The sequence below is a fragment of the Chelonoidis abingdonii genome, chromosome 2 (genome assembly GCF_003597395.2).
Source record: "Chelonoidis abingdonii isolate Lonesome George chromosome 2, CheloAbing_2.0, whole genome shotgun sequence".
NCBI lineage: Eukaryota > Metazoa > Chordata > Testudines > Testudinidae > Chelonoidis > Chelonoidis abingdonii.
This window is the reverse complement of record NC_133770.1, coordinates 241,569,742-241,593,010: the sequence shown is the minus strand read 5'-3', so window position 1 is coordinate 241,593,010 and position 23,269 is coordinate 241,569,742. Positions and strand designations below refer to the sequence as shown.

General features: G+C 40.8%; 1 protein-coding gene across 3 annotated transcripts in view; it reads left to right on the top strand.

Annotated features, from left to right (window-relative positions):
* Positions 1 to 23,269, top strand: part of NCOA2 (nuclear receptor coactivator 2) — a 293,779-nt gene that overhangs the window by 265,676 nt on the left and 4,834 nt on the right. For all 3 annotated transcript variants that reach the window (XM_075063071.1, XM_032794449.2, XM_075063070.1), the window contains 7 exons: positions 4,578 to 4,743; positions 6,553 to 6,831; positions 9,340 to 9,417; positions 10,018 to 10,252; positions 13,596 to 13,773; positions 14,776 to 14,974; positions 19,635 to 19,724. In XM_075063071.1, the coding sequence (XP_074919172.1) occupies positions 4,578 to 4,743; positions 6,553 to 6,831; positions 9,340 to 9,417; positions 10,018 to 10,252; positions 13,596 to 13,773; positions 14,776 to 14,974; positions 19,635 to 19,724 (1,225 nt within the window). The remainder of the gene's footprint in view (positions 1 to 4,577; positions 4,744 to 6,552; positions 6,832 to 9,339; positions 9,418 to 10,017; positions 10,253 to 13,595; positions 13,774 to 14,775; positions 14,975 to 19,634; positions 19,725 to 23,269) is intronic.

The window sequence follows — 23,269 nt, the reverse complement described above, 5'->3', positions numbered from 1 at the left end:
CTTGCAGTGCCAGCTATAAAAGTGCAATGCAAATGCCTGTTCTCACTTTCAGGTGACATAGTAAATAAGAAGCGGGCAGCATTATCTCCTGTAAATGTAAATAAACGTGTTTGTCTGAGCGATTGGCTGAACAAGAAGTAGGACTAAGTGGACATGTAGGCTCTGAAGTTTTACATTGTTACATAACTGCACTCAAAAACAAAACAAAAAAAAATCTACACTTCTAAGCTGCACTTTCACCACAAAGAGATCACACTATAGTACTTGTATGAGGTGAATTGAAAAATACTATTTCTTTAGTTTATCATTTTATATCGCAAATATTTGTAATAAAAATAATATACATTTTGATTTCAGTTACAACACAGAATACAATATATATGGAAATTATAGAAAAACATCCAAAATATTTAATACATTTCTGTTGGTATTCTGTTGTTTAACAGTGTGATTGAAACTGCGATTACTTTTTGAGTTAATCTCATGAGTTAACTGCTATTAATCGATGCCCTACTTAAAAGTACTTCCAACAGAAATATCGCTCCAAAATAACTAAATCGCAGCAATGCCATTGGATATGGCGAACAAACCAGGGAAATAAGCTAAAATAATAGTATTCCCACAAAGTCCTACCCTCACATTGCTCCCATTTGAAAACATCTGAAGGAGGAAAAAAGCTGCACTTTACAGCATGTCCTGAAGCCAGTAGATTTGAACTATATAGGACCAAGAGAAGAGTGAATTCTGAGAACATGGGATCTCCAGAAAATGCCCTTCCAGCAGCCTTTTCCTGTTCTAGCTGTGGGGTTTCAGCTTGAGCTTGAACGTGCTGATCTAAAATGTGGCTGTATGGACAAGGTGAGAGGCAGCCTCTCGGTTAGCCATTTAAGGCTTACAGAGTCAGAACCAATGCCTTAAACTCCACTGGGAAACCCGTAAGTGGCCCATGTAGATAATGACGCGCAGATTGGATACACTTGTGGCAAGATAAACAGTCAAATAAGAAGGCATCTGCATTTTGTACCAACTTCAGTTTCTGGATACTTGTAATGTGTAGTGTCAGGTAAAGCATGTGGCAGCGGCCTAATAGTGCTATGGTTAGGATAAGAGGATAAATATATTCCTGTTAGAAGGAGATTTGTGGGGGTTTTTAATGTATTATATACAGTGGGAAGCATTCAAAATTTTCCTGTTTCTGGTACAGTAATGGATAGAGCATGTTTTCTTAATACTTTCATGATGCATTGTGCTACTAGATAGAGAGTCCACAAACAAGGAGAATTTTCATGTATTTATCAAATGACTGTTCAGGAGTCTGTGCAGACTTTCAGCTTGTGCTGGCCAGAACTTCCATTTTGGAATCAGCACTGGAGAACATCATTGTCATTACTTACTTAGTGAGATAGCTATACATGGCTTCATACAGAACCCAATAAAGACAGAGCATGGCATCTTGGTTCCATTGATGTCAACGGTAAACTCCCATTGACTTCAGTGGAGACAGGTTTTCACCCAGGTTCCTTGCCCCTAGTAGATTACAAACTGAGGGCCCAATTGTGCAAGATGTGGAGCACCCTCACTAATGTGCCTAATCATTTCATAGTTTACTTCTCCGGCAGATTGTGGCCTGCAAAGATTAGCTCTTCATGGTATTGAAAAATAATTATCTTCAGTTTCAATAGTTTACTATTGAATTTCATTCAGGTAAAGAAGTACTGTATGTCTATTGTAAGCTTCAGTTGTGATATAATGGGATATACTTAGTAGAGTCCAGATCCAACTTCCCCTCATCTTTTATGTAAACTACAGGTTTTTTTTCTCTATTTTCTCCAGTGGATCTAAAAGTCAAACAATTATTTTGTACATTGTAATTAGGAAATAGTTTATTATTGCATCATTATTTGCCAATCCCCTTTCATCGAGCTGGCTTGTTTGCATCATCTCTTGATGGACTAGATTTCACAATCTTTATACTATTGCAAGTTATCTGGGACAAATACTGATCTGCAATCTACATAATAAGGAAGCCAACTAGTTGTTTGTCAAGCAAGCACTGAGTTTTCTTTTTTTTTTAATAATTTGATTAATTATTATCAAGAGTCATATCGTACAGTTTTTTACAAAATTAATTATTCAGAAAAGAATACACTTGTATAGGTAAGAGTTGATCTTATCAGTGTGTACAAAATAGATTAATTATAAGTAAGCTATTCCAACTGTTTGACATTCAAAGTTTTGATTTATTATTTTTGTTTTCTCATTGTATATATTCATATCCATTCACAATTTCTTTTCTTTTGGCCATTCCCATTGATACATTTTCCAGGAGTGCTTTTTTTAACAAGGTCACTTGTTGAGTTTGAAATCAACTTGGATAAAGGTTGTAGGATTTTTCTATTGTTTTTCTCCTAAAATTATTTCTAATGCCATGGGAGAGCGAATGTTAGTAATTTTTCTCTCTGTATGATAAGTTTATATTTGTGCAGTGCTTGAAAGATGTCAAATTCTGTTTAGTGTATATATATATGAGCTGTTCAGTATATTTTATTACTTTGCTGAGTAAATGGGTATCCAAATGGTCACAATCCCTGGAATATGTTTTCTTCTCCAGTGTGCAGGCTGGCAGTATTTCTCTTAGCCCTCACTGTACTGTGGAGATTAGATTCCCACTGGCAAATAATTAATTTCATTATGGAAACTAACATAATGCTAACAATGTTCCTATATCTTCTCAAAGCTAGGTGCATGGTGAGGTATTTGCCAAGAGTATCAGTGTATTGTGTAGATCTGTTTTTGCTCCCCAGAGTCTGACAGAAAGCTTGCCATTGACTCTCAGTAATTGCCTTTAACAGGACATTCCCTTGCAATATGTAAGGTAGTGCCTCAGGTGACCTTGCAGCTCCAGCAGGCTGCATCCTCTGTAGTATGTTTGTATATGTCTTTAAGCTGTATGGGGTCCTGTAAAATTTCTATGTGAAGTACCCAGAAAAGATATGGTATTTAGTTGCAGCTGAAATGGTGTTTCAAATCCAGTTTTATTTCTAAATAAGTACGATCTTCGAGTTTGGGGATAAAACTTCCTCCTGCCTTTGCAGCTGGAAGGGTGCCTGCCTGCCAAGTGCAGTTCTACTGGATGGAGAACAGGACTGGGAGACTCAGCACTCTTTACATGACAGAATGCCCATCTCCTTGGTAGCCCCATTCTAAGGCCCAATTCAATCAAGCATTTAAGCATGTACCATGCACTTACGTTTTCACTGACGTCAGTGATACTCAAACACATGTTTAAAGTTAAGTACGTGCTTAAATGCTTTACTTTGCAGCAAAGATTTTAGCCTGGGCAAAAGTGAGTGTTGATGGGTCCACTGCTGCATGGTTTTACCACCTCCTAGTGAAGGGGGCTGTTGCCTCAATGGTGCTATTGCACTCTGTGACATGGAGTACAGAAAGTCTTCCTTTTTTCTCTTTGTTGGCACAAAACTGAGCTATTTGAGCTTGGTATGGTGAGTTGGGATGAATTTTACCCTTTGACTATATGGTCTGATTCGCAAGGGTGATAAATAAGAGTTGAGTGTGGTTCCACTCTTAAAGAAGCTTTCTATATGACTATGTCCTCATCTGCTCATGGTAGTGTCTTTAATCTAGTGTAGTGGTTCCCAAACTTGTTCCGCAGCTTGTGCAGGGAAAGCCCCTGGCGGGCCGGGCCAGTTTGTTTACCTGCTGCTTCTGCAGGTTCAGCCGATTGCGGCTCCCAGTGACCGCGATTCGCTGCTCCAGGCCAATGGGAGCCGCTGGAAGCAGCGCGGGCCAAGGGACGTACTGTCCACCGCTTCCAGCAGCTCCCATTGGCCTGGAGCAGCGAACCATGGCCACTGGGAGCCGCAATTGGCCGAACCTGCGGACGCGGCGGGTACACAAATCAGCCCGACCCGCCACAGGCTTTCTCTGCACAAGCAGAGGAACAAGTTTGGGAACCACTGGTCTAGTGTATGTAATTTGGAGTTATTAATATACACCTCTATCTCGATATAACGCTGTCCTTGGGAGCCAAAAAATCTTATCGCGTTATAGGTGAAACCGTGTTATATCGAACTTGCTTTGATCTGCCAGAGTGTACAGCCCCGTCCCCTCCCGAAGTACTGCTTTAACACGTTATGTCCGAATTCCTGTTATATCAGGTCGCATTGTGCCGGGATAGAGGTGTAATTCCTTTTCTGTTTATTTAGTTAAGTGATTTGCGTTTGTCTTAATTAAATATATTCTACATTGACTTCCATATTAATTTGTTGATCCCATTCTGTGAAGTTAGTTCTGAGAAATATCTCTGGCAGTATTTGTGTCTCCCTCTGATACATGCATGCAACACCTGGTGACTTAAGGGAGAGTTGTATAGATGTTTCTTTGGGAATTGAACAGTCAGAAGAAGTTACCAAACAAAATTGGCAGATATGGAAATAATTGTCACCTGTAGTACAAGACTCATTAGCTCAATTTGTGAGAAATAATCATTTATCCACATAAAGTGGGTACTCTTCTTCCAACACCTATTTACAACAGTTATATTCATGTTTTCTCAGGCAACCGTTTGGCAGCTCACCAGATGACTTGCTGTGCCAGCCTCCTTCATCAGAGTCACCAAGTGATGAGGGAACTCTCCTGGATCAGCTTTATTTGGCACTAAGGAATTTTGATGGTCTAGAAGAAATTGACAGGGCTCTCGGAATACCAGAACTGGTTAGCCAGGTATACTTGATAGTATCAAATTCTAAGTTATAGTTAAAAAGTTGAAATCCCTTAAAAGTGAGAGAGGTAAAGATTTATGTGATATACGCACACTCAGTTTGGAAAACAACAAAATTTAATGTTCTAATCAGTAAAATAATTGAGTATAGCTTTAAAAATTGCAAGTATATTTAACTGTAAAACAGAATTCATGCAAGTTAGTTCCTCCTTTATTTAAGTGCCAAGACCCGAGTTAAGGGCTCTATATTCCACTTGCAACAGCTGATTTCATCATAACCACCTAAAACAATATTGGTTTAATGTTAGAATTGTGCCTATGTACCTTAATCTGTTGTTTTTATCCTTTCTCCCACAATTGTTTTTATTAACTTTCAGTTAGTTCTCATCAAATACAAAAATGTTACACAATCCTAATTAAAATAATACAAATAGAAATATAGTAAAGGCTTAGGAAAAATAGGACTTAGATACAAGACTGAGCCAAGAATCAATTTTTTATTGAAATTGCATTATCAAAACAGTCAGTCTTGGTGGGTTGGTGCTTGTGGCTCATCTGTGTAGCCAACTATGGCCATTTCTTTTCCCATTTGTCAGAACTGTACCTCTGAAATAGCCGTGTATTTCAGATATGACCTTTGTCTTTCTCTGCATCTGTTCCTTTATCTATGGACTCTGAAGTGGTAAAATAGAGTCAATAAAATCCTGAATGGAACATGAGAAAGATACACCTGTCTGATAGAATACTGAGTACAGTGCTTCATTAGGGACAAGAGTTTGATGATCATTTCATTAGGTGAAACATTCATTCTGTATTCATAAGTAATTCATGTAGTAGCGAGTAGCCTCAGGAGCACTACCAAAGGATCAGTGTGAAAAGGAATGATTTATTTGAAGGAAAATGATATATGAATGTCTTATTAACAAGAATCTCCATGGAAATTGTTTTAAGACTTCTACAGATTTAAAGAAAACTGTTAAATTTAAGATGTTAACAATTTATAAAAAGAATAGTCGCCTTTGAAAGTCGTAGCTTTTATGGATAAAATCTTAATCTTCACTAGGATTTTTAACCTCGAGTTATTTGATTGCCAGAGTAAACTACTGAGCAGTCTATGGTAAATGTCAGATGACTGTAACCTGGAACAAATATTTAGGGAATGTTCAGAATAGCCTTTAGAAATGTGTCAGCAGCTTTGCGTTAATTGGCAGTCAGTTAACTTAAGGTAAAAAAGCTGTTGTATAGACATACTCAGAGGAAGTTAGGTGTTCATCCCCCATTGAAATGAGAACTGAGATTTTAATTGCCTTTGCTCCTTTGAAAATCTGAGACATTTATATTGCAAATGGCAACTCAGCTTAATAACACTGAAAATATTTTGAAATCTAATTTGTCTTTTACTATTTGTGTATTTGTTACTCTTTGAATTTCTTCCAGTTTCAGTGATAAAAGTAGGCTAGTCCTCATTGTTTAGAATTTCTAGTCGTTTTCACTTTAGTTCTCCTGCACTAGCACAACATTTCTTGCGATGTTTGCATTGAAAAGACTGCAGAGAATTTCTAATTCCATTGGAATGGTTTGGGGCTTGTTTTTTTTTTTAAGTCATGGAAAAAATTCTGTTGATCTTAAGTTTTGTTTAAAAATCAATTAAAAAAAAATTGACCAGTCTTTTTGGGCAAATTTGTCTATAGTGTCCCTTTTAATAATGACATATTTTTGTGGGAGGACTGGGTTTTTAGACTGAATAATCCCATTTAGAAATATATTTTATTATGTGTTTTATATACATTTTGGTTTGTATGTTTCTGCAGAGCCAAGCTGTAGATCCAGAGCCATTCTCAAGTCAGGAATCCAACATCATAATAGAACAAAAGGCACCAGTTTTCACTCAACAATATGCATCTCAGGCTCAAATGGCCCAGAGTAGTTATACACCCATGCAGGACCCAAACTTTCACCCAATAGGACAGCGGCCTGGTTACGCAACACTGCGTATGCAACCTAGGCCTGGTCTCAGGCCTACTGGTATAGTGCAGAACCAGCCAAATCAGCTGAGACTTCAGCTTCAACATAGACTCCAGGCACAGCAGGTATTCCATGTTTATATGTTATCTACCACTGGTTCAGTCAGATTGTGGTAATTTAATACAGAGTAAATACAATGAATTTAGCTAGTTCTGAATAGTGTGTTCCCTATTATATTTATTCCTGTTGAATTCCACAGCTGAAATAGAAATATTGGCCATAATGAATTTTACAGAGATAATACATAGTGTCTTTATTCTCCTTGTTGACCTCTTCTGTGCCTTTGCCAGCTTGTCATTATCTTTTCAATAATAATGTGGTGCAAAAAATGTGCCCAGTACTCAAATCCTGGTCTCACTAGCCCTTTGTGCAATGTTATAATGATGTCTTTTGAAGTAGGGACTTTTTTTTTCTATTCGGTTGTATTCAGAACCCTAATCATATGCTTGTTTTCTGAATTGCTGCCAGATTCCTAAATGCTTTCTTTTGTCACTGTTTCCAGTTTGTGACTGTTTTAATTCACCATTCCTTTTGCCATATATTGTTTACTGATATAAATTTAAAAATCATAGAATTGTAGCACTGGAAGGGACCTCAAGAGGTCATCTAATCTAGCCTCCTGCACTCAGGCAAGACCAAGTAAACCTAGACTATCCCTGAAATATGTTTGTCTAACTGGTTCACAACCTCCCTTCCAAGCGTGTTCCAGTGCTTACATGTCTTTTATAGTTAGAAAGATTTCTTACCTTCAGAGGACATGGAGAACAACTGATCACAGTCCTTTTTATAATAGCCCATAATGTATTTGAAGACTTATCAGGTCCCCTTCAGTCGTCTTTTCTCTTTATAAACATACCCATTTTTTTTTTCACCTTTCCTCAGAAGTCAGGTTTTCTAAACCTTTTATCATGTTTTGTTTCTCTCTTCTGGGACTCCCTTAAATTTGTCTACAATTTTCTTAAAGTGTGGCTCCCAGAACAGTTCTCCAGTGAGGCCCCACCAGTGCATAGGACAAGACGACAATTGCCTGTCATGTCTTACATAGAACAAAAAATGTCATGCACATTACATTAAAATCATTTCCAGCTTAAACATCAGGATAAAGTCTAGCTTAGAGAAAATGCTAATAATTTAATTATAAGCACAAAAGAGATAAGAGTTATAAAGGCATTGCATTTGGAATTTCTCAGGCTGCTGTACCACGTACAGTAACTCCTCACTTAACGTTGTAGTTATGTTCCTGAAAAATGTGACTTTATGCGAAACGATGTTAAGCGAATCCAGTTTCCCGATAAGAATTAATGTAAATGGGGGCGTTAGTTTCCAGAGACATTTTTTTCACTAGACAAAAGACATTATATACATATACACTATAAGCTATAAACAATTTTAAACAAACAATTTAATATTGTACACAGCAATGTATGATTGTGAAGCTTGATTGAGGTGGTGGAGTAAGAGGATGGAATGTTTCCCAGGGAATGCCTGGCTGCTAAATGATGAACTAGCACTTGGCTGAGCCCTCAAGGGTTAATAGGCTGTTAATGTAGCCTCACACTCTACAAGGCAGCCTGGACTGAGCCAGGAGGGAGGAAACACAATAGAGGCTGCGCAGTAGCTGCAAACCCTTCCCTGCAGAAACTGATCATGATGATGAGCCCATGCTATCCAGCTGGAGCGCACCACTTCGTTCTCCTGACAGCACATGCGGAGCTGCACAGGTGCTGACATTCCAAACTGCTGGGGGGAGTGCATGCGTGGGTGAGAGAGAGAGACATGCATTGCCCCTTTGAGTACACTGACCACACTTCAAGTACGTTGCCTTTTTAAGCAGATCAGACAAGAAGCAACAGCTTCCAGCAAGCTTCCCCCCTTCTGTCCCCAAGCCCTGTCCCCCTCCTCTGCTTGGTGGAGTGGGGGGTACAGAGGAGTGGGCAGGAGCAGCGGGATATCCTGATATCAGCACCCCTCTCTCCGCTTCCTCCAGCAAGCAGGAAGCTCCCGGGAGAAGCTCCAAGGCAGAGGGCAGGGCAGGAGCAACAAGGCAGTGCGGGGAGGGACAGCCGCACTGCTGCTGGGCAGCAACCGAGCCACATACCTTCCAGGGAATTTGGGAGATCTGATGGGAGGGGGTGCTGCTGCCCCTCCCCTCCCCCCGTTTTAATCCCCATAAGGAGGGGCTGCTCTTCCAGAGTTTCCTGCAAGCAGCAGACAAAGCAGGCAGCTGCCAAATGACGCTATAGGGGAGCATTGCACAACTTTAAATGAGCTTGTTCCGTAATAGATCAGCAACGTAACAATGAAACAACATTAACTGGGACAACATTAAGTGAAGAGTTACTGTAGATCATATGGCATATTGTCTCCTTGAAGCATGAGATTTTTGGGTTTTTTTTTTTTTTTTTTTTTTTTTAACATTAAGTGGGAATTGGGAGCTAAAACAATGAATACTTAGCTGAGACTGTCCACCAGAACCTGCAAGGCCTGCAGAATTTTTGTTTGTATTCCTTTTGCATGCAGGTTCCCTTGTTTAGCATTCTTCTTCTACCTTCATTTTCATTTTGTTGGTTTAGAATCGCCAGCCACTGATAAATCAAATCAGCAGCGTCTCCAATATGAACCTGTCTCTGAGACCTGGAGTACCCACACAGGTGAGGGAGCTAGTACTGTAAGTACTTCTGTGTTGTTTACTGCATTTTCCACTTGTCCCAAGTTTAGTTTCTCCTGAAACCTAGACTCTTCAATTTAAATATGTCAATAATACATAGTAAATACAAGTAATAAATCATAAAGCAGAGACTGTAAACAAAACAATACAACCCTATATTAGAGTATTTATTTCCAGATTTAAAAAACAAAAAGAACTTGTGGAAGTTGCATTCCTAAGGTCCTTTTCCATCTCTAACCTGTGTGGTAATTTGGTTTCTGGGAGTGAGGAAGGAATGGTGACATATCTACATTTTAACCTGAGTTCCCCACCTCCTAGGGAAAAGGCAATTGGAGTGGAACAATTCATTCCAATGATTTGTAATCTTAAACTTGTAGTACTAAAATTATCTGTGTTAATCTCTATTTCAGTTTTGAAATTCTTCAGCACATGTCAGAAGTAATGCTAGGAATTTCATCCCCCATCTAATTTTATAGTTAGGCATATGGTGAGGAAAGGAACTTGAATGTTATGAGTCATTCCCATAGAGATGCCTCTGTATTTAATATTATCTATTGATTCGCAGTTGTTATTTTCTCTACAGGCACCTATCAATGCACAGATGCTGGCCCAGAGGCAGAGGGAGATACTGAGCCAGCACCTGAGGCAACGACAGATGCATCAGCAACAGCAGGTGCAACAGCGGACTCTGATGATGCGAGGACAGAGTTTGAATATGTCACCAAGCATGGTGGCCTCTGGTGGCATACCAGCAACCCTGAGCAACCCACGGATTCCGCAGGCAAACGCACAGCAGTTTCCATTTCCTCCAAACTATGGTACTGGACTTACATTCCCAACACCTTTCACCAGTTCTTTTTCCCCAGCATCCCCCAGTCCTGGGTCATAGCTCCTCTTTTACAGCTCCTTGCATGGCTCCCAGATGAATCCAGTTAATGAGGGAATGATGGGAAATATGAGAGGACACTTTGGGCCTGTCATGAGTCCCCAAAGGCAGTACAGTACCTGCCAGTTTCTCAGCTCAGGTACCACCTTCTTTCTGAGTGCAGATCTTCTCTGCTGAGTGGTAGAAGTGTGCGTATAAACACACAAATATAAATATTGTTATTTATACAAAGGGGCTTGAAAGACTTTGGATTCTGACCAAAACAAATAAATAAGTATATACTCCAGCAGTGAAGATGAATAAAAATATGCTAATTGTTGTCAGTATTGGTGGACAGAGTGAAGTTGTGTAAAAAATCATTTAAAAGCAAAACTGTTCATAATCCCTTTCTATAATCATTATATTGATTTTTTTTTTTGTGTTGATCTTGAGAGATTAGTTAATATTAGGTATGTAACTTCTAATATTTTTGTGCATGTATTAATGACAAATTAACAGCTTAGCTGTTGACTTTTAGTTACTTGAATTTACCTTAGTATCAGAAAAGACTTCCCCCTCCCTATGTCCAAACTTACATGCATATAGCCGCCAATGTCATTATGCCCTTGTGTTTAACTAAGCAGTCTTCAGGTTTGTTCTGGGGGTGGACAGGTCAGATACAAACTTATTACTACTGCATAGCCTTGACCTTTCCTCTTCCCGTGTAACAGTTTTATAGGTATTATGTGCATGTTCTGCTGATATAACTAACAAAAATTCATTCTACCTCATGCTGAATTTTTTAATTCCCTATCTCTTATTCCTGTGTGTTATTCTTGACACAAGTTTCTACTGAGTAGTATATCATCCATTGATTTCAAATTTCTTTACAAAGGTAACTAAACATTATTATCCTCATTTTATGATGGGGAAACTGAGATACAGAAAAGTTATGACTTGCCCACAGTCATGCACAGTTTCAGTGGAAAAACTGGGAGTAGATCCCACATCTACTGACTCCCAGTCCAGAGTCCTCTTCACTGGACCATGCTTCCTCTCTGAGCATTAAAATATCTATTTGTGCTTACAGTATAATCTGACAAGACATTTTCTGCTCGTTTTTTGGTTAAAAGAATATCCTGTGGGAGACTTCTTTTGGCTTACTATGGATAGGACTGGGCATGTGCCTTTTTAAGCTATGGATTTCCACACTTACAGGTCACCAGAAATGAATTTTTATTACAGTCCAGGCCAAGATTCAGATGATGATATTTTTCCTTTTTGATAAAATTTTGATTGAAAATTATAAAGATTTGTGGTGAGGGAAAAAATTGAGACCAGACTGTTTTAATGGGTGTCTTTGTATTTGGTGGAGATTCATTTTTTCTGTACATCACAAAATGTTTTAGTTTATTTTTAAACTCTTTTTGTTCTAAATATTACAAGAATAGAGATGTTTAGTGAACTTGCTTGCCATGTCGAATGTTGCTGTACATGTTTCATTCAGCCTTCTGAGCAGTTTACACTGTGAAGGCAAGCAGGCAATTTTGTTACATTCTGTTAATTTGTAATTGTTTAGTAATGTTGATTTAAAATGCACGGGTGCCTTTGACACGTTTTATAATATATATTGGCCTTGTCTAAACACAAGTTTTCCTTGATTTTTGTTTTGCCAGTGGAAACAGTGGATATTCTTATTTCTCATTTTCAGAGTGGCTTATTTTGGTCTAGTTTAAACCTGTTCATGATTGACTTAAAGTAAAGCAAAAAAAGCTTGGTTTAAAAGAAAATAAGAATATGTCTACACTGCAACAAAAAACCCTCGGCACCAAATCTCGGAGCCCAGATCAGCTAACTTGGTCTCACAGGGCTAAAAATAGCAATGTAGATATTCAGACTCAGGCTGTAGCCTAGGCTCCGAGACCCACTCTCTTCCCAGGCTTTCAGATTCCAGGCTCCAGCCTAAGCCCAAACGTCCACACTGGAGTCGTATTGCCTCGCAGCCCAAGCCCCATGAACCTGAGTCAACTGATCCAGCCCAGCCGGGGCTGTGCCATGGTCTTTTATTGCAGTGTAGGCATACCCTATGTGTCCATGCAGACTTTTGTGCCAGTATAGCCTTTTAAATCAGTAAAATCACACCTCAAGTTAAACCAGTGAATCTTTACACATAAACAAGCTCTGACTGTGCAAAATGAACTAATCGTTCAAAATGACTGTACCTGTTTTGCATGCACAAAAGGACACAAACACAAATGTTATGGAAACTTACAGAAGCTTTTTGAAAAATTTGATTCTGAATGTTAAAAGAGGAGACAGAGTGGGTGAGGTAATATCATAGAATAATAGAATATCAGTGTTGGAAGGGACCTCAGGATGTCATCTAGTCCAACCCTCTGCTCAAACCAGGACCAATTCCCAACTAAATCATCTCAGCCAGGGCTTTGTCAAGCCTGACCTTAAAAACCTCCAAGGAAGTTCCACCACCTCCCTAGGTAACCCATTCCAGTGCTTCATCACCCTCCTAGTGAAAAAGTTTTTCCTAATATCCAACCTAAACCTCCCCCACTGCAACTTGAGACCATTACTCCTTGTTCTGTCATCAAGTACCACTAAGAACAGTCTAGATCCAACCTCTTTGGAACCCCCTTTCAGGTAGTTGAAAGCAGCTATCAAATCCCCCCTCATTCTTCTCTTCTGCAGACTAAACAATCCCAGTTCCCTCAGCCTCTCCTCAATATCTTTAATTGGATAATCTTCCACTGGCAAGAGAGAGACGCTTTCAAAAGATACTACCTCATCTACTACCTTGTCTCTCTCTAATATCCTGGGTCCAACACGACTACAAGAACAATGTATGTGTTAAAAGATGGTGTTATAATTAAGGTGATTTTAGGCGTGGTGTAATTAGGAGCTAGTGCACAACATTTTTGCAGTGGAAAGCTTTTTATAGAGACTGTGAAGCAGAATGGCTTTTATTTTTTGTAATGTACCTGATTTCCACAAAAGGCTGATTTTCCATTTTGTCACCATAATGTTCAGTAAGGAATACAGTTAGCCAAAGTGCAGCTGTGAAATGATTTTTTAAAAGGTTATGTATGTAGCGTTTAGCTGGTAATGTCCTGATATTAACTCAGATCCTGCATTAGGGTCCACCCATGTGGATTCCAGTGAATATCCATGGAAAGCCGCAAAAGCATAAGCATCTGTCCACATAGATCTCTCCGCAAAATCAGGACTTTGGTTTGTATCCGTTTACAACGTACAATGACTAAAAATCCTGTTTTATTCTTTAGGAATAAGTCAACAACCTGATCCAGGCTTCACAGGGGCTACCACTCCCCAGAGTCCACTGATGTCCCCAAGAATGGCTCATACTCAGAGTCCTATGATACAGCAGTCTCAGGCTACTCCTGCCTACCAGTCCTCTACAGAGATGAATGGGTGGGCACAAGGAAATATGGGTGGAAACAGGTAAATCTACAAAAATACAAATGCCATAATTTCATTATTAAATTCTGCTTTGTATTTATCTCAATTATTGTTCACGAGAGGAAGTATTTACATTTTGTCTTTACCCTGCTTTCTAGACATTTTACACTCATTCTACTATAATAGACTCCTTATGTAATTTTTAAATTTTGTTTTATTCTGTGTATTAACAATCTACTGCTAATAAAGATGCCTTAGTTATACTGCTTTAGTGCCTGTGTACTGTGCAGAGAAAGGGCTGATGTGTAAATAGTGTAATGCATATAAGATGTGATGAAAAGCTTTTAATGTGACTTTCACTTTGAGTAGAAATTCTGCTTCTACACACTGGATTTTGTATAAGGCTTGGGAGGGGATCTTCCACAGTTCATGGTTCTTCAGTTATTCCAAGGTCATGTTCATGAATATGAAAGACGTCTGCCCTAGACTTTATGCTGTGCGGGCCAAGTTTTCAAAACCTTATGCTTGAAGTCTGTCAGCAAAAGTTTCAGCACAGTTGCATGCCTACACTTGAGTCCACTTGCTGTAACCATGCATTCAGATCTGGTATTCATGTGTGCAAATGGCCTCCTACAATAAGCATGCAAAATGATCTTGATACTTGATTCCCCTCTACTGTGATGATAATAATTGGGGGGAACTGGTATTTTACATCTCCTCCAAAAATTCCTCATCCCAAGCTGCTTTAGACCTACGTAGCAAGTAGAAAGCAAGACATATAAGTTGCTATTATGCACATACAACAGATTGGTACACTCAGACACATTAATTCTGCATGTGGGCAAAGGCATGCATTGTAGTGCACAGACATCAGGCCTTCAAGTTTGAAAATATAGCCCGCTGATGCCTGCAAAGCAGCTGTTCTTGGACGTTAGTGTGTATTGCATGTATGAATTTGTCTGAGAAATAGTCTGAGAGAGTGATTTCTTAGTGGTGTCAGCGTTCTGAGTCTGACACGTGGCTTTTTTTCATTCCTTGTTATAGCATGTTTTCACAACAGTCCCCTCCACATTTTGGGCAGCAAGCAAACACCAGCATGTACAATAACAATATGAACATCAGTGTATCCATGGCAACCAACACAGGTGGCATGAACAACATGAACCAGATGACAGGGCAGATCAGCATGACCTCAGCGACCTCTGTGCCTACATCAGGGTTGTCTTCCATGGGTCCTGAGCAGGTGAGAATTTAAGGACCTGAGACCACAGCTAGAGGATTTACTTGACTTGTATTTTTTTCTGGGAAGCTGAGATTGACTGTAATGGCTAGCTTATTTTGAAAATGGTATGTTAAAAAGAAAAGCTTCAGTTTTAGCTCTGCATTCAAAGGACTGGATGACTAATGCACCTTCCACATCTGGATTTCTGATTCAAATCCAGGTCCACAGTATTCAGCATCTGCTTGATTGCTGCACAGCTTCTGTGGAATGAACTTGGTGATCATATTCAGTGGTTCAAAGCCGGTCCGCCGCTTGTTCAGGGAAAGCCCCTGGCGGGCCAGGCCAGTTTGTTTACCTGCCGAGTCCACAGATTCGGCTGATCATGACTCCCACTGGCTGCAGTTCACCACTCTAGGCCAATGGGTGCAGCAGGAAGCAGCAGCCAAAACATCCCTTGGCCCGTGCCACTTCCCACCGCCCCCATTGGCCTGGAGCCACGAACCATGGCCAGTGGGAGCCACGATCGGCCGAACCTGTGGACACAGCAGGTAAACAAACCGGCCCGCCAGGGGCTTTCCCTGAACAAGCAGCAGACCAGCTTTGAGAACCACTAATCTAGTTCAGTTCCCAATAGATGGGTTTCCACAGCACAGTTGACACTTATTGGTTCCCTTGTTAATCATCTGAGCACTGGAGCCAAGGACAGAATGGGCATAAAGCTATTCTCTGTGGGTGAGGATGAGGCACATTGCCACAGTAGTGTTTTGGAGATGATTAAGCTGTCATTGTCCATGCTGTACCTGCTATCTGGATAAATAGGACTTCAGCCTCAAGGACTGTTGTTCTGGCAACTGTCATGAGTACAAAATTCACACTGTTTATAATGTAATGTAGCTAAAGCAGGTAGCTAATTCTGTTCTTACACCCTGAAGAGCTTTACACATGTACTTTTCTTTGGGGCTGTTACATAGAACGCAATTTTCCCCTTTAAGATATACATAACCAGTAAAATAACATTTTACTTTTCAGTTTTATCCATGCGAATCTCCATGATGAAATTCACACATTAAACTAAAAAGGGCTTGAGAAAAAGATTGTCTCAAATTATCAAACAATATGGTAGTTGGGGACTGAAATTTCACATAGACAACACACAAGTTTCAAATAGTGTTCAATGCAGTAAAACTAATTAAAGCAATGGCAGATGGGTGTAGAGATTCAAAGGGGACAATAGTGAGAGAAAGGTGGAAGGTCTTCTCTTGTTTTTCGTCTAAGTGAATGTCACTTCTCCAAGCCAGAGCTTTATACTATTAGATGAGTCCTAAGGGTTTTCATCTGTTCCTTATTAACATCAGTGACCCACCAACCCTCTAGCTGTTGATGGTACTCAAAATAAACATTTAAACCCTCTCATTATCTGGGGAACAAGAATTTCAAGGTTATTTCAAAATCCCAGTCTCACGAATTACAACATTTTTTAAAGTCTGCCTTCCAAGCCACTGAGGCAGAGCAAGTGGTTGCAATTTCTTGCAGTACTAAAGGAGGTAGGAAGAAGAGGGGAAGGGGAGAAGGACGTGTTTATTTGGCCAGAGCTTTCTTTACAGATTTGATTTTCCACTCAACTCTGGCTACTCATTTTTGCCAAGCCATCCTATTTTTGTTTAAGGCACAGGGGTAGTGATTCCTGTTTGGAATTTTGAGTCATGTACAGATTTATTTACTGGGATGTTTGAGAACCAGCTTAAAATTTCTGCAGCAGTGCAGGAGAGACTTTGCAATATGTTGAATGAACCATTAACTAGCTGTCTACTCAAGGTTTGCTCTGTTCGGTGTTAACTTTTAGTCCACACAGATGCATTACTGCCAAAGTCAAAACTGGCCTGCTGTTTGCTAAGAATTTGTTTTCAAAAAAATTGTTTCAAGGTATCTGGGATATCCTACATATAGAATCAAACAAAGGAGTCAGGAAATGACTAGACACCTCATTGCGAATGTTGCACCTGGCTCAGCTCAGTTGGCAGGAAGGCATGGTAACTTGCTTCAGAGCAAACGGATTGCAAATTTGTCCACTTTTTGCTTTTATTTGGGTTTAATACCTAGTAACGCAGTTAGGCCTGTCTTTTTATGGCATTATCTGTAATGCTCTGGAAGAATGTTCAGCTAAATGTAAAAATTATTAATTTCTATGTCACCTTGATTCTCTGATTGAACGGCAATTGTCGTCAGAAGAGTTACTGTGTTAAAATTCAGAGGGGTAGCCATGTTAATCTGGATCCGTAGAAAGCAACAAAGAGCATGATCCAAAATGTCTGTTAGTCTATAAGGTGCCACAGGACTCATTGATGCTGTGTAAAAATTATATTTTTGGTTTTTTTCTTTCAGTAATTTCCAAATAAAATGTCTTTCATTTACAAAACTAAAAATTATTTTCCTAATTGCCAACACTGCAAACTAGAACGCTGGCATCACCGGTGGCAATCATAATAATTCTGCAGTTGGAACATGACTGATGATTGTGTTGATATTGTGTAAGGCAGACTAGAGCCAGCTTGTTTTTCCATAGCTGTACTGCCTCTGCAGTGACAATATAAATCTTACCCATACATAAATCATATTGCTTTCTTTGTTACAAATATTTGTTTTGGATTCATTTGAATGTGATTTGATTTTTCGCAGTTTAAATTGTTTTCCAGTTCCTTTCCCGCACTTTGGAACAAAATAAAAAAGAATTCACACATTCAGCCTTTGCATGTTATAACAAATCTTCTACTGCACAGTTGTCAATGACAGGAAATACTCTGCATGTACAAATGCAGCTGTTTAACCCAAACACAGAAGAATGAGTTGCAACACGCTCCAGGCCCTTTCTTTGCAGAGCACAGTTCAGTATCTTCTGAATTTTAATTTTTCAATAAAGGGTTGAAAAATCCATTCCCCTGCTTGTCATTGAGATGGGAAAACCTTCCCTGACAAGAGTAGGGGCTTCAGCCATCAATTTCTGAAGATTTTAAACTTTCATGCTAAAAATAATTAAGCTTCTAACCCTTCTAGTGGAAAAGACAACTTTCCGAATGTGTACTGCCTGTAAACTATGCAGGATTGTCTTCCTGGCTCTTTAGAGCAAATGCTCCACTGTCCATGCTGCTCATCGCTTTGTTTCTACTTGGCAAACCAATGGATAGCAGCAGAGACCACACTGAAGAGGGCACTAAGGGATTAGTGGATGCCGGTCCCTCTTCTCCCCTTGCTGCAGCCAAAACTATGGTGAAGGGTAGTGTAGTGAGAGAACCTCATCCTCCCAGCAGCCAGGAGGCTCTGGAGGAGGAGAGGAGACAGAAAACTTCTTTTCCCTAATCAATGTTAATGGGATGCAGTACCCATGATTTCTCTTTGTACTTCCTTCCAAAAGCTATGTTGTGGTGTGTAGGTGCAGCAGTAACAACTGCCTCTGGGTATGGCTACACTTGGAAATGTGCAGCGCTGGGAGTTACAGCTGTGGTCCTACAGCTGTGTAGGAACAGCGCTGCAGTGTGGCCACACTGACAGCTACCAGCGCTGCAGTGTGGCCACATTTGCAGCGCTGTTGGGAGTGGTGCATTGTGGGCACCTATCCCAGCGTTCAAGTGGCTGCAACGTGCTTTTCAAAAGAGGGGGGTGGGGTGGAGTGTGACAGGGAGCGTGGGGAGACATGAGAGAGGATTTGGAGCAGACACTGTGACAGCTCCCTGATCTGCAAGTTCAAAAAGCGGGGGTGGGTGGAGTGTACAGGGAGCGTCGGGGAGTACAGAGCTGATTTTGGAGCAGACCACTGTGAGCTCCTGCTTGCAAATTCTGGCTTTAACCCCACCCTACTCTCATCCACTCTTTAAATTGTTTAAAAAGGCTTCAGACAGTTAAGCAGCTTCCCGAGGGACTACCCTCCGCGCCGCGTGCTGTTTGTCTTCCTCAAGGCAAACAGCTTGTGACATTGCCAAAGCCTTCGGCTCGGCCTCACGCTGGAGCAAAGAGCGCTGTGTTTGGTAGCTTCGGGGAGTTACCTTCCGGTTTTGTTGTAGACAGGAATTTGGGATACCTTTAATACCCTGGAGGCCAATAACAGCCGATGTGAGTGCGTGCACACCTGATGAGCGCGCTGCATCGCCAGCGCTGGAATTCGCTAACCCGTAGCAGACCAGGAGTAAGCCAGCGCTGCAGCCAGGGAGTTGCAGCGCTGGCTGAGCTTTGTAAGTGTGGACACCGAGTAAGTTGCAGCACTGTAACCCCCTCACCAGCACTGCAACTTGCAAGTGTAGCCAAGCCCTCTGTCAGTGAGATTCGGAAGATAGCAGGTAGCTTATAGCTTCAAGCCCTTCCCAGCAGGCAGCTCCTCTTAGAATGACACCAACTTAATAATTAGAGCAGGTTAAGAAAACGTACAAGATGACAATACCAGGAAAGAATTATTTTTTTTTGGTCAGTCAAATAAGATAATATGATTCAGATACACGCGCGCACACACTCTGAGTAAGAAAGGTGTCATTTTTACATAGGCACTTCTCTGACCCTAACTTCTCTTCAGAGGCAGGAGATAATGTACATTTGGAACATGGCTTATTAGTTTCTAATGTTCTCTTTTTACATTTCCTTCAAATTCTCTGACATACTTTTGAATTAATCTGCTTCAATATCTCATTTTAACTAGGTTAATGATCCTGCTATGAGGGGAGGCAATCTTTTTCCAAACCAGCTGCCTGGAATGGATATGATAAAGCAGGAGGGAGATGCATCTCGGGTAAGAAATAACACACACACTCTCAACTAAATCATGAATATTTGAAGGACTAAAATGTGTACAGGTGTCTTATTGTTTAAAGGAGCAAAAGATAGCTAGGGTACTAGTAGTTTTTCTTTTGAATAACCAGTGACTTAATCATTCTTTCTCTGGATGGTATTTTTTTTAAAGGCTTTTACAGTAAATTTTATTTTTAATTTAGCTGGTGGTGACATCTATATTAAGGATCCTAATTTAGATCTCAAATGGTGTGTTACATCTGTGTTCTGTATTTTTCCATTAACATCTGTTGATAAGACAATTAAGTTCATCAAACTTTTATTCATAGTTTATTTGCTTTTTCTGGAACAATGAAACAAGTGTTTGCAGAAGAAGGAGAGAAGTCTCACTGCTGGTTTGTATGTCCGCTGCTACTTATTTAACCTCAAGTGTTGTGTTGTTTAAGTGTTACTCCTCTTTTCATTGTGTTGTACTTAGGGCAGCAATTTCAAATACTATTTAATTTGTTACCTTGTAGACAGTACTTGCTTCAAGGAGAGGGATGGTGCTGAGCTGACTAGGCACAAATTTCCAATTGATGAAGTATTTAGCACTTGCTTGGGACAGAACTGATTTGCATTGCAGGCGGTAGTGTATTGAAGAGAAGCTACTGTAGTCCTCTTTGACAGTAGCCAGGTAAATGAGGTGGATTTTGTAAATGTCCCCTCAGTGGAAGGTTCTTCATAGAAAATAACCTTCCTTGGTTTCAAAGAAATCTTGTTAAAACAAACATGATATCTGGGACCTGGTGTGATTGGAGACAAGGTATAATATTTTCTCTGTGTGATCCAAACATCAAATCAGTGGAAACCCACACAAAATATAAAAAAATGGTCAGTATCAATAGAAATGTCCTTGCCCAGGAGACTTTAAATCAGAAATGATTAAATGTACTTGGATTTAAAACCGTATGAAAACTATATTGGTACCCTCAAACTTTCAATATGCAGTCAGAATACCATATATTAATCAAGTATTGTTCTTCTGTAGTATGATCCCAAAGCACCATCTAGTGGCTGCTGTGTTAATTACCATATCTTACCTCTAGTATTCCTTTTCTCTCATCAAAGCCGCCACATTTCCTATATCCTCACTCTTAGAAGAGTTGACTTGTTAGACTTTACACAGACCTACCTCACTGAAATAAAGTGCATTAAATATTATTCATTCCTTTAGATGTTAATACTTGCCATAGAATTGCCTGCGCAGAGTCTCCAGTCTTGAAACCATGCACCACATCACACAAACTTCATAGCTGTTGAAAGCAGCATTAAAGGTGGTCATGGGCATCCCTGTCTGCTCAAACAAAAAAGCAGAGATTGTAACCAAGACCCACAGCTCCTTCTGCCTTAGTTTTTTCTGCCCACATTTTGACTGAGTCAGACAGAGCTGTAGCACCAGGGGGCAGCGTCACGTGCGGTCCGTGGAGCTCAGGTAGGGGGCAGCGCCACATGCAGGATGGGGCAGCAGGGGTGACACAGGCCTGTCCATCTCCACCATGTCTCAGCCCATGGCCCTAACAATGGCAGAGTGGTCCACCACTGGGTCAGAGGGGATCCATCCGCAACACAGCTGAGGCCAGCTGTCAACCAGACTGTTGCCTGTTTTCCCTGGGCTGCTTCCTGCTCTCCCCATCAGATGTACCTGTGTCCAGGGATGATCCTCAGTCTTCCCGAGATACACCAAGTGTAGCGGCAGCTGCTCCTCACCCTTGGGAGTGGCAAGGCTCTTGGAAGCTCAGGGTGGTCTCCAGGACAGCAGTGATTCTCCTTGTCGTCCCACTCCAGCAGCAAGGAAGAAGTGTCTGTCCCCTTCGGCAGCTCCCCCACAACTGAGCTGCCAAAGGTTGGCCTTTTATACTTCCCCTTGCTGTTCTGTCCCGCATGTGTGTAGAGTGGGGCCCTCTTGGCTCTGCCCACCAAGTGGCTTGCGGCTTTCCCTTCGTATCTGAGGGAAGCCACACCTCGTCGCTATAGCATCATATTGGCAAGTGGACCTCTAGCCACTGTGGGAAGATTTGCCGCTTGTGCATAGGGCTCTCTTCCTATACCATTGCTAAGCACCACTGACGGACCAACTTTGTCATGACTCTTTTCATCTCTCAAGATGTTGGACAGCTATATATAGCCATAATTCTTCTCCTTTTGTATATATATTTTTCCTACTCACATGGCTTAATCTTTATTATGTCACAGTGAAACAAATTCATCTTCAGCAAAAGACCTTTGGAGTTACTAGAATAAAATGGCCCAATGTAGGCTGGTACTTATCGCAATATTTTTTTAAATCCTTACTTAGCAAAGTGGCTACACCAAAAGTGTAGTGACATGATTCCTTATGAATTTTTACTTTTGTTTGTCATTTTGCATCCATAAAGTGCTAATACTGTTGCAGTGTACACTGTCACCGTGTACTAAAAATAACCGCCAAAACATAGTTAACTCCTAAGAGCCAGGGCTCAAATGTGGGGTGGGGGAGTGTGTGTGATGTTTTCGCTTAATAGAATATATGTATGTTCACAGTTTGATCACCTGTGCTTTGTTGGATTTCACTGGTCTCCTCAGGCTTGACTCCCCCTCAGAGATTCAACTATACCTACAGGCAGGGCTGGATTGATGAACAGACACAAACCTAGGGCCTGGCTGTAAAGTGTCAGGACACAGGCGGTCTGATCTAGTAATCCCAGCTGGGCTGATGTCCACAAATTGAGGACAGCCCACGAGGCAGTAGTCAGCAACCAGGGATCAGGGTATCACTAGAGCTGCGATTGATAAGTAAGAGTCAGGGTCAAAGTTAGGTTTGGGTCAGAGACCAGAGATCAGAGGTAGTTACCAGGCTGGAACCAGGAGGCAAGAGTCAGGCTGGAGTTGGAGGCTAGAGACCAGAAAGCAATGTAGTCTGGAAGTCTTCTCCATCCAGGGTTAAATAGTGTGCTTAATCAATCAGAGGGTTGCAGAGTGCTGTCACTCTGGACCATTTGGGCTGTACTTCTTGCAGTGCCTAATCTCTACAGTGGTTCTTGGAGGTGGCACAGTGGAACTGTCAGTTGTCCCTGGCTGCACAGACCCAGGTTCTAGCCCCATGGATTCTTACACTGGCTCTCAGGCATGTGATCTTTTCAGAATCTAAGCTTTCATTTGAAAATGCTATGTCCAGCTTTCATGGTTGCAAAGAAGAGATTGAAAAAGTGAGTCAAGCATAAATGATGCAGTGACATCTGCCTGCGTCCATAGACAGCCTCCTCGAGAGGGAGTAGCAGCAGCCACTTGAGTGAAAGAGGAAGCTGTGTAGCCCCCAAACCACAACGAAACAGACCAGACCTTAGTTTCAGAGGGCCCAGGGCTAGTCAGCCATTGGGCTCTGCAGGATTAGCTTCTCCTTAATGGTTCATACATCTCCCAGGGCTCCCCTTTTCCATTTTTGCCTATCATCTCAATGGGTCAGACTGTGAAGAAAAAGAGAGGGTACTTTCCAGGATGCCACCAACTGAAGGTATTGAAATGAAA